General features: G+C 29.3%; 1 protein-coding gene across 1 annotated transcript in view; it reads left to right on the top strand.

Moving 5' to 3' along the window:
* Nucleotides 1-13,544, top strand: part of LOC135927858 (low-density lipoprotein receptor-related protein 6-like) — a 173,178-nt gene that overhangs the window by 102,368 nt on the left and 57,266 nt on the right. Inside the window, exon 14 of the mRNA XM_065464086.1 lies at nucleotides 8,678-8,907. Coding sequence (XP_065320158.1) covers nucleotides 8,678-8,907 — 230 coding nt within the window. The remainder of the gene's footprint in view (nucleotides 1-8,677; nucleotides 8,908-13,544) is intronic.

Raw genomic sequence — 13,544 nt, 5'->3', positions numbered from 1 at the left:
CCCTACCATCGAGCCCATTATTTCTAGAGAGAGTGCATCTAGTAAGATTCGAAACCTGAATAAGAGTAATTCTTAGTGACTGCTTAAATATCAAGTTTACAATTGCTTGGCATCAAGCCACACTTCCTTCCAAACATGGCGGACTTGGTATAAGATCCCCTCTGTCGATCTCAATATGTGCGTTCCTAGCCATCTTTAGGCACATAGATTAATTGGCCAACATCGGTCAGTCCACGATTCCTTTTTGAATACTACTGGAACGGAGTGGGCAAAATCCGTCACAACCACAACAATATTTCCAATCTCTGTAAAACAGAAAAATTGGTATTTGCCACTTGTGAAAAACTCCGTTGCTTACTTTATTTCGAGTCTTTCACCTTTGGCTAGGACCACATTCATTGAACTTATCAAGGATGGTATATGAATTTTTATCTGTTATTTCATCTATGAATCTTAAACTTGAATTGGACAATCACGAGCTCATTTATGCTCTATGTAACAGGTTCAACATTCCTTTTTCATTACCATATAAATGCAGCAAATGTCATACTAATGATGACAATATGGCGCTTCATCCTTTACATTGAAATCGTAATCCCAGTCGGCAAACCCGGCACTCGAGGTGCAATCAAATCATATCTCTTGCACTTATCAGCTGGTTTTCCTACCTCATTGGAGCCTTCTTGTCTCTTTCCCGATGGTAGGGGTCCTGATGGAGTTACCACAATTCTATGGTTACAAGGAAAGTTTATAATATGGGATTTTTTTGTTTGGACACGAAATCCCCTTTCAAATTTAACAAGGACGAAGAGAGCTCAAAATTTTAAGATCACCTCATCTAAAGACTTTGGCCGCCTAATCAGGAAAAATTCTGGAGATCCCTTCGAAGGCTGTTAATTACAGCAGTAATCGCAATAGCTATTCTTATCGCTAATTATGCTTATTTTATCAATTCAATCTCTCTTGATGATTAGAGAAAAAAGATTTTGAATAATTGTGCTGGTTTTGCTTTTATTTATTTTGTATTTTACATTATTTTACTATTTATGCTCAATATTGTCTTTTTGTTGTTATGATTGTTTTTTTCTAATTCATAATCGTTTACTAACTATTTACTTTGTTATTATAATTTTTTCAATTTGTAATTTATATTTCAATTTGTAATTTATATTTTCAATTGTATTATAAACCTAAAGCATCTGGTGTAAAAAAAAATGAATAAAATATTTACTTCCGCTATTTATTTTAAGACAATAATACGAATAAAATGTCTTCCCTATTTAATTTCTATCGGATCCCCATTTTAAGAACTAATGAAAATTTGGAAATGGTTTTATTTCTAGAGCTAAGCATTTAAATTTAATTTTTATTTCTTTATAGCAGAGACCTTCATGGGCCTTATTTTTTTGACCAAGCCCGCATTAAAAAAAATTTTTTGCCCCAAGCTCGGCCCGGCCCATATGTAATGTTAAAAAAAAATTCCCAAGCCCATAATTAGTTTCACAAACCATATACAAAAATTTAATATTTTTATATTTAATATGAAAATTAACAATATTTAAATATATTTAGGCAATCATTTGTATACAACACTGAAATTTATTATTATTAGAAGAAAAAAAGGCAATATTTCATTAAATTAGCAACTGTTTTAAATAATCTAAATTTAAATATAATAGTTTTAATTCCAAGCCCAGCCCAAGCCCATTAAATTTTTTTTTTAAAAATCCAGGCCCTAATCAAACCCGCTAGAAAATATAATAGGGCCGGATGGTCATGCGGGCCGGCCCGGCCCATGAAAGTCTGCTTTATAGTGCTATTAATTCCACCAGAAATTTAATTTAATATTTAAATTTATTGTATTTAGAAATTATTTTGTATTAATACATATTTAGATGTTATACCAATTGTTTTTAACCCTTTCGCGCCCAGCGAGATCATTTGTCATCAAAATTTTTAATCAATTAATTTTTATATTTAAAAAACGAATGGTTGCTATTTAGGCACATTAATTTACAAAACAATATTTATTCTTTCATGTTTTATCATTAACCTGTCAAAATCTTTATTTTATTATATCAGAATATAAGTTCAAAGTTAGGTATTTTAGGCGCCAAAATTTTTACACTTTTACATCGATTACCATTCTATATAAATATATATAAATCAAAGGTAAATAATATTTTTATGATAGATTATTACTAGTATTTCATGTTTAGTAAAAAAAAATTAACAATAACTATTTTTGATATGATTTTTTAAAGAAAACCAAATTGGTAACATTGGGATTTTCTTATGTAATTTTTTCCATAAATTTTTTAAAATTAAATATTAAAAATATGATATAGTAAGAATTGAATATAGGCTATTTTCCATTTAGCAAGCCACTATAATATTTGCAAAAAGTTAAGAAAGTGACAATTTTATTTTATATTTTTTTAAAAATTTTATAATTAATTTTTAGATGACCTCAACATGTATTATACCAGAGGGAGATATATCTGATGTAGATATTGAGAAGGATGATGACTTTGAAAATGCCACAGTAGTTGATCTAAATATGACCTATGATATTACCAGATATTGAGTTGGAACTGGAAAATTATGATAATGATAATGATATTATCCAAAGTAAAAGGAAAACCCTATGGCGAAATAAGGATTTATATAAATATAATACAGAATTTAAACAAGAATTTTTGCCTCCACCTGATAAGGAAATTTCGCCTTACTAGACGATGATATTATTAACAATTTAGAGCAAACGAATATTTGTTCTTTTCAATTATCTGGCAAATCAACAAATACAAATAGTGAAATTGAAAAATTTCTCGGAATTCACCTTTATACGGGCATTGTTAAATTGCCAAATAAGGCAATATTGGGCTATAGAGACAGTGATTCCTCAAATTTTTCAATACGTGACAAGAAACAGATTCTTGTAATTGAGAAAATACTTTCATATTAATGATAATAATAATATAATCCTTAGGGCCCAGCCTAACACGATAAACTTTTCAAACTAAGACCATTTATTAGTGCATTAAAAATGAACATGAGAAAGATTCAATTAGAGGAAAAATTATCAATTGATGAAATGATAGTCCCCTACAAAGGGCGATGTGAATTTAAACAATATATTAGCTCAAAACCGCATATAATTAAAATTTTCGCTTTATGTGGATCATCTGGAATGCTATATGATTTCGAAATATATTTAGGAAAATGCACAAATATAAAAAAAACTTTGATGAATTAGCGGAGATATTGTTATACGACTATTAGAAACTGTTCCCCCACATAAAAATCATAAAATTTACATGGATACCTTTTTTTTCTTCATATAATTTAGCAGTTGCGCTCAAAGATAATGGCTTTATCATGTCGGGGACCATTAGATCTAATCGATTATTAGGATGCCATCTGGTTGATGATAAAATCTTAAAGAAAAAAGGAAGAGGGTCCCTTGATTATAAAGTGGATTCTAATAATAATATTATAATTTGCAAATGGTTTGATAACAAATCGGTTATCACGATATCATCATTTATGGGTATAAATCCCACATCACGAACGAAAAGATGGTCGGTATCTGAAAAATCTTTTATTAATGTCGAAATTCCGGCTATAATTCAAGATTATAATGCTGGTATGGGCGGAGTGGATCTCCATGATATGTTAATTGAACTATACAGAATTGACATAAAATGGAAGCGCTTTTACATGCGAATTTTCTTTCATTTATTAGATTCCTGTGTGGTGAATTCGTGGTTACTCTATAGACGTCACATCAAACAGAAAGATGATAAATATATATCTCTTTTAGCGTTTAAAGCTCGGATAACTAAAGGATTAATGATGGCTGGAAAGGAAAATTATGGAAAAGAAGGTAAACATAATTTGAGGATTGAAAAAAAAGAAAGAAATTGAATAGTTTTCATCCAATCCCAGATATTAGATTCGATAAAATAGGGCATTGGCCCTCGGCGGCTAACAGACAAAGATGCAAGAATTGCAAAAATGGTTATACCAGATTTGAATGTTTAAAATGTAAAATATCTTTATGTTTAAATAAAAATCGCAATCGTTTTATTTCTTATCATTCAAAATAAATTGTATATTTTTTTACATATGAATATCCCAATGATGACAATTGGTAACATTTTATAATTCTACATATATACCATTTTAAAATAAAAAACGTTGAAAATGTGGTATTTGCGTCTTATTTAACTCAGTTTTAGAAAAAAAATATTTTTGTTCACAGGAAATATGTCGGGCGCGAAAGGGTTGAATTCATTTTTCTTTCCTAGAGCCCCCAAATTCTATATAAAGACCCCAAAATTTTTAAAACTCTAAATTTTCCCAGGTCAGCCTCCCCCTTATCTCCGATCTCTCTTCTGACGCTAATGACATTATCTTATGCATATTCTCAAATTGGATGTATTAAATTAGAAGAGAACTATTATATTTTAACCGATATGGTCAAATTTTATACCGAACTTGAACTGTTATTTTTATCTGATTTAAACATAAATCAAACTGATATACGTTACGGGTTTGATTCCAACTAATAAATAGTGATAAACTTAAATAAATTATTTCTGCCATCTATAAACAATCTTCAGATTCGCGTAATATTTATTGGCTTAAATCTTGATTGAGCCGTTTTTAAAAATTGGCTAAATTCAAGCCGTTTAACAACACTTAATGATTTTTCACTTCATTATAATTATATTTATCTCATAAAATTATTAATTACGTATTTCTTTTATATTTGTAAGCGGGGCTTTATGATTCTATTTATACCTAAAACACGAAGGAAATTTTAAAATGGATATTATATTATTTTAATTTCATATTTGTGTTAAATATATTAGTTTATTTATTAAATACAGAATATAATAAATCATGATAAAATTTATTACGATTTTTAATTATAGAGTAGACCGGGTTAAAACAAAAAATATTTTGCATTTTTACCATAATTTTGAAACAAAAACGAGAACAAATTATAAATTTATATGTAACCAAATACTTTTTCTACAAAATAAAAAAAGTATATCTCTACCTATACTCTTTGAGCTATGATTAATTATGTGAAGTGTTCCATTTTCGCCTTATTACTCCATACCCATAGTAAAATAGCTTAGCTTTAGAGCAGGGCCGTAGCCAGGAATTTTCAGTTAGAGGGGCCAGCTGCTTACTTAGGGAGGGGAGCACTATTTTTTAAAAATAAAACAAATAATTAAGCATTCATAGAAATTTTTTGCTATTTATATTAAAAAATTATTAATGTTATATGAATACAAAATAAACTATAATATGAACATACAAAATAATACTATAACATAATACGACGATTTTTTATTTTAAATTTTAACATAAATGAATTAAAGGATAAATTTTGTGTTAATTTTTTTTCATAAGCCATCAATACTAAATTTTGTTTACTTTGATCTAGCATCGACCCTCTAGTGCTCGATGGAACTCTCTTTAATATAGAGAAACAAGCCGCACAAGAAGCCGTTGGTACCCCAATGATGATGGCTGCTGAGTAGCATTTATACAATTCTTAAAATGCATGATGATATTTTTTTTATACATAATATTTAGGATATTTTCAAAATTATGTGTTTCTTAAACTTCTGCAGCTAATATTCCTTTAACTATTTTCTATGATATAAAGTTTCCATATTTAAGTTTAATAATAATTATTCTAATCGGGTCATTTTGTACGATATAAAAATCACTATCAAATGGGACAATGCATTAAAACTTGATAGAAGATTATAATCATCTTGCTTAAATCTATCTAAAAAATTATCAACAAATTAATCAATAATTTCATAATAATTCCATTTTAAAGAACTCCAATTGGAGTCTTTTTCGCAATCAAATTGTAATTTGGTTTCGACTAATAAATCTTGGAAATTTATAGGCATTTCACGTACGCTTGATGATTTGTGGGGAGTGAGATTAATTTTACTAAAAGTTTTTTAGCCTTTATTCTAATCAAATCAATAGAATTATTCCTTCTTATATTTTTTAAATATATTGATCATAGAATCAATACAGTTTTTAGCATCCACTTGATAAGTACCTACTGACTGTAGATACTTATATTCTTGATCTATTGTTATTAATATCTCATAAATTATAATGGCTAATATAACGTAATTTATATTAACGTATTGAGATAAAAGACCAGGGGCTTCGACAGAATCATGAGTGGGAACCTCTGAATTATGAGTTCCATTAGAAAAGTAAACTAATACTTCACCAATAGCCTCAAAATTAACATAAATGATGCGAGATGTTTCTAAATGACCAGTCCACCTCTGGTCTAAAAGTCTCTTAAGAGTATGGCCCGCATATTTACAGGATACGTTAAACCGCCTAAAAAGTATGCAATGCATTGAATAAAAAAATTAGAAATGATAACAATATTATTATACTAATTTTGAGCCATAAGATGCAACATGTGGTTGTAGCAATGTATAAAAGAACTTTTTTATTAATTTTTTTTTTGAAGTAGGGTTTGCACTCTCAATTTTGGCCAGACATAACGTTTGCACCATCATATGCCTGGTTTATCATATTCGTTTAATTAATATTTAACTCATTAAGTTGCTTTAAAATGCAATTAGTAATGCTTTAGGCAGAAAGACACTGTAAATTATTAATCCCTATTAAATTTTCTTGGACTCCAGAAAAAATATAAATAATTATGCTCAGGTTTTCACAACCTATTGCATCTTTTGTCACATCAGCCTTAAGACAAAAAAAAAGGCATCTCACTTTTGTTTTATTTATCTGAAATATAATCAAGCACCATATCTACCATAATAGATATTACTTCGTTTTAAATCTGGGTGATGTATATCGCGTATTTTTGTATATAAATTTCTTAATTTTATTTAATTCAGCTTTTTGGATGGTTTATGAAAACATTGCTATAAATAGTCCAGAAAGAATAAATTATGTTTTCTACGTTTACAGCATCCATAATTGTTGTTGAACCAGTCCCACCGAAAGGTAGCTCCTGTATGTTAAGAAATATCGTGAAATCTTGATTTAAGATCGTAAAGATTACGGTTAATTTGTTGTCATCTCACTATTTTCTTTATAATGCTAAAATATTCACCGCTGTTTTAAATAACTGGTTATATCGGGCTAAGATAATATTATTTTGTCTAAGATCTTAATCGGACCATTTTTAAAATCAAGCTGTTTAACAATACTGCACAATAATTACCAAATTTTATAAAAAATTTAATAAGAATCTTTTTTATTTTAATAAATATTTACGAATCGGTATCAATCTGATTGCTTAGATTATATATATATATCAATCCCTGAGTAATCACTATCCCGGTTTTTTATGATTTGCACCCAGATATATATCAGAGGTCTTCAAAAGATAATAATATTGTGATTGAACCATAATAAAATAATTATCATTGAAATAAGTACAATTTAAACGTTATAATTAAGCGCCTATATAATGTTATACACAAACACACATGAAAATGATAAAATATGAATGAATGATGATTTATTATTGGATAAAAATAAAACAGGATAGGAAGAAATTTACAGACAAGACATGTTTCTTGAATAAATATTTAAATTTTATTTTAAAAATATAAAAATAATCAATTACAAAATTTTTTTTAAAATTGGGGGGGGGGGGGCGGAAAATTTATGGAGGCCACTTTTGGGGGCCAAAGATTTTTTCTGGGGGCCAGGTTTAGAGCCAGATATTTTTTTAGGGGGCCTGCCCCCCCAACTCCCCACCCCCTTGGCTACGGCCCTGCTTCAGATTTGCATAAAATTGAATATAATTAATTTTTTAATGAACAAAATATTGCAATTTTGACATCCGTTTATCACTTTTATATATAAACTAAACAATAAAATATAAGAGGGTAAATTTTTTTTTATCAAAAATAACACATTTTGAGTGTGCTCATTTTAGGCATATCATATATTCAAATTTTACTTCCCCTTTGCAACTATTTTAAAATAACACAAGTTATTTATTGGTTACTTTTTGTTCAAAAGTATCTTTATGGCGCAGACGTTAATATTTGAAAATTATCTTTTTACGGCTATAATCAGACTGAACATTTTAACTTTAACAACCTTACACCAAGGGGATATTATTTATATAAATCGTTATTCGGTGTTTTAATTAAGCAGTAAGCTTCTAATAAATTTTATTTTATAATTATGACTTTAAGGAACATGTATTTCCCAAAAACTAGAGGATGATTTTTGTAATTTTTGAGCAAAAAATGGGTTTTTGGCAAAATTTGTCAAACCAGGAAAATTTTCAAAAATTGGACTAGGTAAAAATTAGATATAAGAATACATCTCACCAAATTTAAGGTATTTATTCTCAAGGGTTAAAAAGGATTTGCATTGATATTGTTACCCCGCCAATCGCTTAACTCCAATCTCCCCTACTATGTACAATGGTTTATGCTCATGGTTTGCTCGAATTTTATCCTCAGGGTTTTCTCAAATTTTGTGATCCTGTTTTCTCTGGGTTCGTGCTCAGAGCTCGTTTAGTCGCTTTTTAGACTCAAGGTCGGGGTCTTATGCAACCAACCAATTAATACACGAGCTTGTTTATAAAGACTAATCAGTTACTATTTAATTTTAACTTAAGTCTATAAGTAAAGCGTACCTCAATGGTTCCCACTACACTCTCCTCATAACAAACGGCCTTGAATTACCCTCCAGTTTGTGTTTGAATTGGCTCTCTGGACATATATATTGGTCCGACATGGGAACCAATCGCATCGAAATGGCTTCTTCTTATAATGGTGCATACAGGAAGGTTATTGTTTGGAAGAATTTGATAAATCCCAGAAGCTTAGCCATTGATCCTGAAAATGGGTTTTTTTAAACAAAATTTATTTATTCAAATTATACTTATTTATTAATTTACAATTTTAATTTATAATCTGTTTGGTTCATCATTACATTGGTTTTATTCTTAACATACTGTGATTTTTTAAATGAAAAAAAATGGGATAATTTGATTATTTCTATGCACATACTAGTATATCGACTATAGGGAATCTATAAATAACAAGTGTAAATATTTAAGAATCTTTAGGGTACAACATGTAGGAAGGTGAGAAAGAATGCTCAGCACATCTCAACCAGAAAAATAAATCTAGAAGCTCCTAAATATTAGTATTGTTAGATTTCCTTTTTAAAAGTAACAAGTTGCTTTAATAGGTTACCTTGTACAAAACTTAACTAATTACTTGTTTTAAAATGTAGCTAGTTACAGATACTCTATAGGTATCTTAATATTTGCAAAAGATAACTTTTTGTTATATGACTTACTTAGGGATCTCTTAATATGACTTTAGTTAATGTAATATATTGCAACTATATTACAAAAATTAAATCTTATATGCCTCCAATATCTCCACGAATTGCTCTATGTAAATAAACAATTATAATAGGAAACATTCATTTAACTGCTTTATTGCATTTATTTGACACCTCCAGCGAGTGGAGCTTAGTGGATTAAAAGTTTTACCCCTTAATTTTTTTGTAATTGTATAGTTAAGTGCTAATTTTTTAAAAAAATTGGTTTATACCAGGACTGCCATTCTTTTAAATAAAAAGGAGAATTTAACCATAATTTCAAAAATTATTTTATTAATTTTTACATAAGAAATATACACACCAAATATTTTAAAAATTAATACACACAGATGATTCATATTTTTTTTAGAAGATTTTACATTTATAATTAAATTGATAATTTTTGTTTAAGAATCAGGTTTCTCCAAGTATGGACAATATCCTTCCATTTCTCCAAGTTATTTCTTCTAGGTTTAATTGATAATACTTCTTTTTTAGAATAGCTCAATGCGAATGTTTTATGATGTCCATTATTTAAAGCATCCATTAATTAAATAAATAGATGATTTCCTTTAAATCCTCTGAAAGATGTACTTATAGGGCCTAAGATATTCAAACTATTTTTAGGCTTTTGTTCTTCTACCTTTTTTGGCTCTTTTTAAAATAGGAAAGAGAACAGGCAACAAGTTTTTAGTGCAATCTGTGGATGAATAATTAAGCGATTTCATCGCGTGACAGATGAATATCGTTTTAAATATTGGATAGGCAATATTATCGATTATCACAAATTATTGTTTCAAAGTGTCATTCTTTATTTTAAAATGAATATATATTTTTACTCTGTGGAATGTTTTTCACATTTGACTCTTCCATGTTTGATAATAATTTTTATATAACATACAAATTGCATTTCAACTACTTTGTTTATCTTCTCTAACCCATAAAGAGATTTAGGTATTCCTAAATTACGTAATAATATCCGAATCTTTACAACATACCAGAATATCAGTGCATTAAATCCAAAAAACATTAGTAAATTTTTAAAATTTATTTTGTATGCTAAATAAATTTTTTAATTATTCAGATCGATCTGCTGCACAGTATAAAAATCATAAAAGATATATGCCATCATGGGATAGATTTTAGAGTAATACGGAAGGGCAATTTTCTACTACATCGCTAGGGAAAAGTTGCAAGGGGATTGGCACTCTTAAAAGATTAGCTGGAAGGCAAGTTTACAAGATTAGCTGCGAAGGCAAGTTTACAAAGACGTTAACAGTAAACAACATCATATAAATTCTACGAATTCGCCAAAGATATTAATATATTTTGAATATAAGCCCAAAAAAAATTATGATGACGAAGAAATACTACGCAAGGAAAGATTTTTAAAAACTAGGTCTATACCTTGACGGAAAATTTACATCATGATTACTACAGGTCTGTATCAATTTAAAAGTAGAATGTATACGAATTCAATAGAAAGCACTAGAATATTTATCGTATAATGATGAAAATATATTCTTGGGAGAAATATTAGGATATATAAGGTGTGTTTATGATTTGAAATGATGTTTAGCCTCTATTTTAAGGAAAAATCAATAGCAAGAAAAAAAAATATATAAAGTTTTTACACCCATCCGGACCTTCTAATTTATATACATTTCCAAGTATAGACGACACTCCTTACTTGCTAAAATGTCATATCTTAGCATTAGTTTCACCGTTAACTGCTACTGGCCTTAGCTATACATTGTTTTCACAAGAAAGTATCAAATTTATGTAAAAGAAAAAAAATACTTAGACACGAAAGATGGAATACAAATTTCCCATATATTAAATTAGGGAAATTTTAATTAAATTAAATATTTAAAAATACCAAATATTTTTTATTTTCAATAAGATTATCGGCGCTATTGGCGATGCCCTATTATTAATTTTCAACTATATTCTTTTTCTCATATTTTTATTCTTTTAAAATAAGGTAAAACATAGAAATTTATAAATCAAAAATGATCATTCTCATTTCTTTTAAATTTAATAATAATAATCAATCAGCTTTTAATACATCTGTTAATTTTTATCAAAATATAAGTGCATAAATAAAATATGTAAAAAAAGAAGTTGTATATACTAGTACAACACGACCTCCATTACTAAACCCGAGTGTTAGTGATGATTAATAACCAATAATATACGAAATATAAATACACATATGACCTTTTTCACTAATTTTGTTAAACGGCTCGATGAGCCGTTTGTCAATACTATTTTTCACGTACTCTAAACTATATATTTATACATTCTGCTCATCTTGATTGTCTATAAAATTTTCGCCGAAAATACATTATCTCGAACGACATAATAAGAATTAAGAAATAAGTTGCCACTGGAATTGTCTTGTTACCATCTTTCCACAAGAAATGCGGCTTTTTTCCATAGGAAGATATCGTTGTAATCGTCTCTTGTACGAACTTCCCATAAGAAATACTCTTTACCATTTTAATTATCCTCTTCGCCTCTTAATTCGAACTTGATACGGCGCTATCAACACCTGTACTAAAGGCCGGTCACACGATCACTCTTGCCACTCCGAGCTTCGCCCATGAATATTTCAATTTCCTGACAACAATTTGTATAGTCAAACCCCCTACAATCTTGAATTACACCTATTTCGAGTATGCCTCCTAGAGGTCTGCAAAATAATTTTTTCGCAGCCCGAGCCAGACCCGAGCCCGAATTAAAATTTTTTTGTCCGAGTCCTACCAGAGCCCGAATAAAATTTTACAATTTAAGTTTGAATATTATAATAATCAAAAAATATGTGTATTTATTCATTGCCATCTTAGATAAAAGTTTATTTGACGGCCATAATCTAATTAAGATATATATTGAGTTGCAATATATTTAATTTGTAAAAAATAAAAAAAAGTTAAAATACAATCGAATTTTAAAATTATTCATATATTTGTAATTAGCACATCAACCCTTTTTCATATATGCACTCTATTTCGGAAATAATTTATTGCATATACCATTAGCAATATCTAAATTTCTAGGAATTGTCGTGGGATTTGGAATGATGCAACATCAATATTTCCATATATTGAGCCAATTTTGGCAAAATATTGACAACTACCAACAAAGCCTTCCCCATGAATTACATCAAATGATCTCAAATCATGTTTACAAAACATGGTGAGCCCCTTTGTGCACTCTTTTTTCAATTTGACACAACTTTTGAGTATAGCGGTTCCTTCACTCATACCCTATTACAGGGGGTCCCTTTCATCTCACATCGGCTCTATTTCCTTCCAACGTCCTCACTTGCGTCGTTAACCCTATCACCTATTCGTACTCCACTCACTTTAACTAAGCGTTCACACTAGTATATATATTTTATTATTAAAGTAAACAGTCTATGTATATACGCTGCCACAGTTGTGTAGTCTTTGGTACTAAAGCATTTTTCTCTCTTTATGTGGCATATTCCCCCAAGAATTACATATAACACAACTCTGGCTTATTTTTTCAATCTCTTTATATATTCCGGACCACCACACATATTATCCTTCCCATTACATCATCCTTTCTATACACTGATTACCCGTATGAATCATCGCCATCACCGCATCCCTTAATTTTAAGGATACTCTTTCTCGATTTCCTCTTATTATATATTCGTCTACTATCACCAATTCTTTCTCTAAATTAAACTTTGTTCATTCTTTTCCTCGTCTCTACGTTTCCTATCTCTTCCATATCTTTCCCGGTTCCATTTCCAGATTAAACATCTGACAAATAGTATTCCTGTCCTCGCCTATATTTCACTTGTACATCGAAATCTGAAGTCGGGGCAGGCGATAGTAACAACTCCTTATTATTCTTTTTAAAGAGAAGCATTAACTGTTGTATTTCGCATAAATAGCAAATCTACACCGAATCAAGTATTCTCTGAGCTTTCCCAGCCCAAATATGACGGCCAGATCTCATAAGCGAATATCTTGTTCCTGCCGCTTTAAAAATTCTTTGGAAACTAAACAAAATTGGTTCCAACTTATTTATACATTGTAAAAAAGCTTCATCTACAAATTCACTGTTAACAACACTTCCAGATCGTGGTTAAAGCATACTAAAATAGATATCCTTCC

This window comes from Gordionus sp. m RMFG-2023, chromosome 1 (genome assembly GCF_954871325.1).
Source record: "Gordionus sp. m RMFG-2023 chromosome 1, tfGorSpeb1-WG-v2, whole genome shotgun sequence".
NCBI lineage: Eukaryota > Metazoa > Nematomorpha > Gordioida > Chordodea > Parachordodidae > Gordionus > Gordionus sp. m RMFG-2023.
The sequence above is the reverse complement of the archived record's forward strand: the minus strand, read 5'-3'. Positions and strand labels throughout refer to the sequence as shown.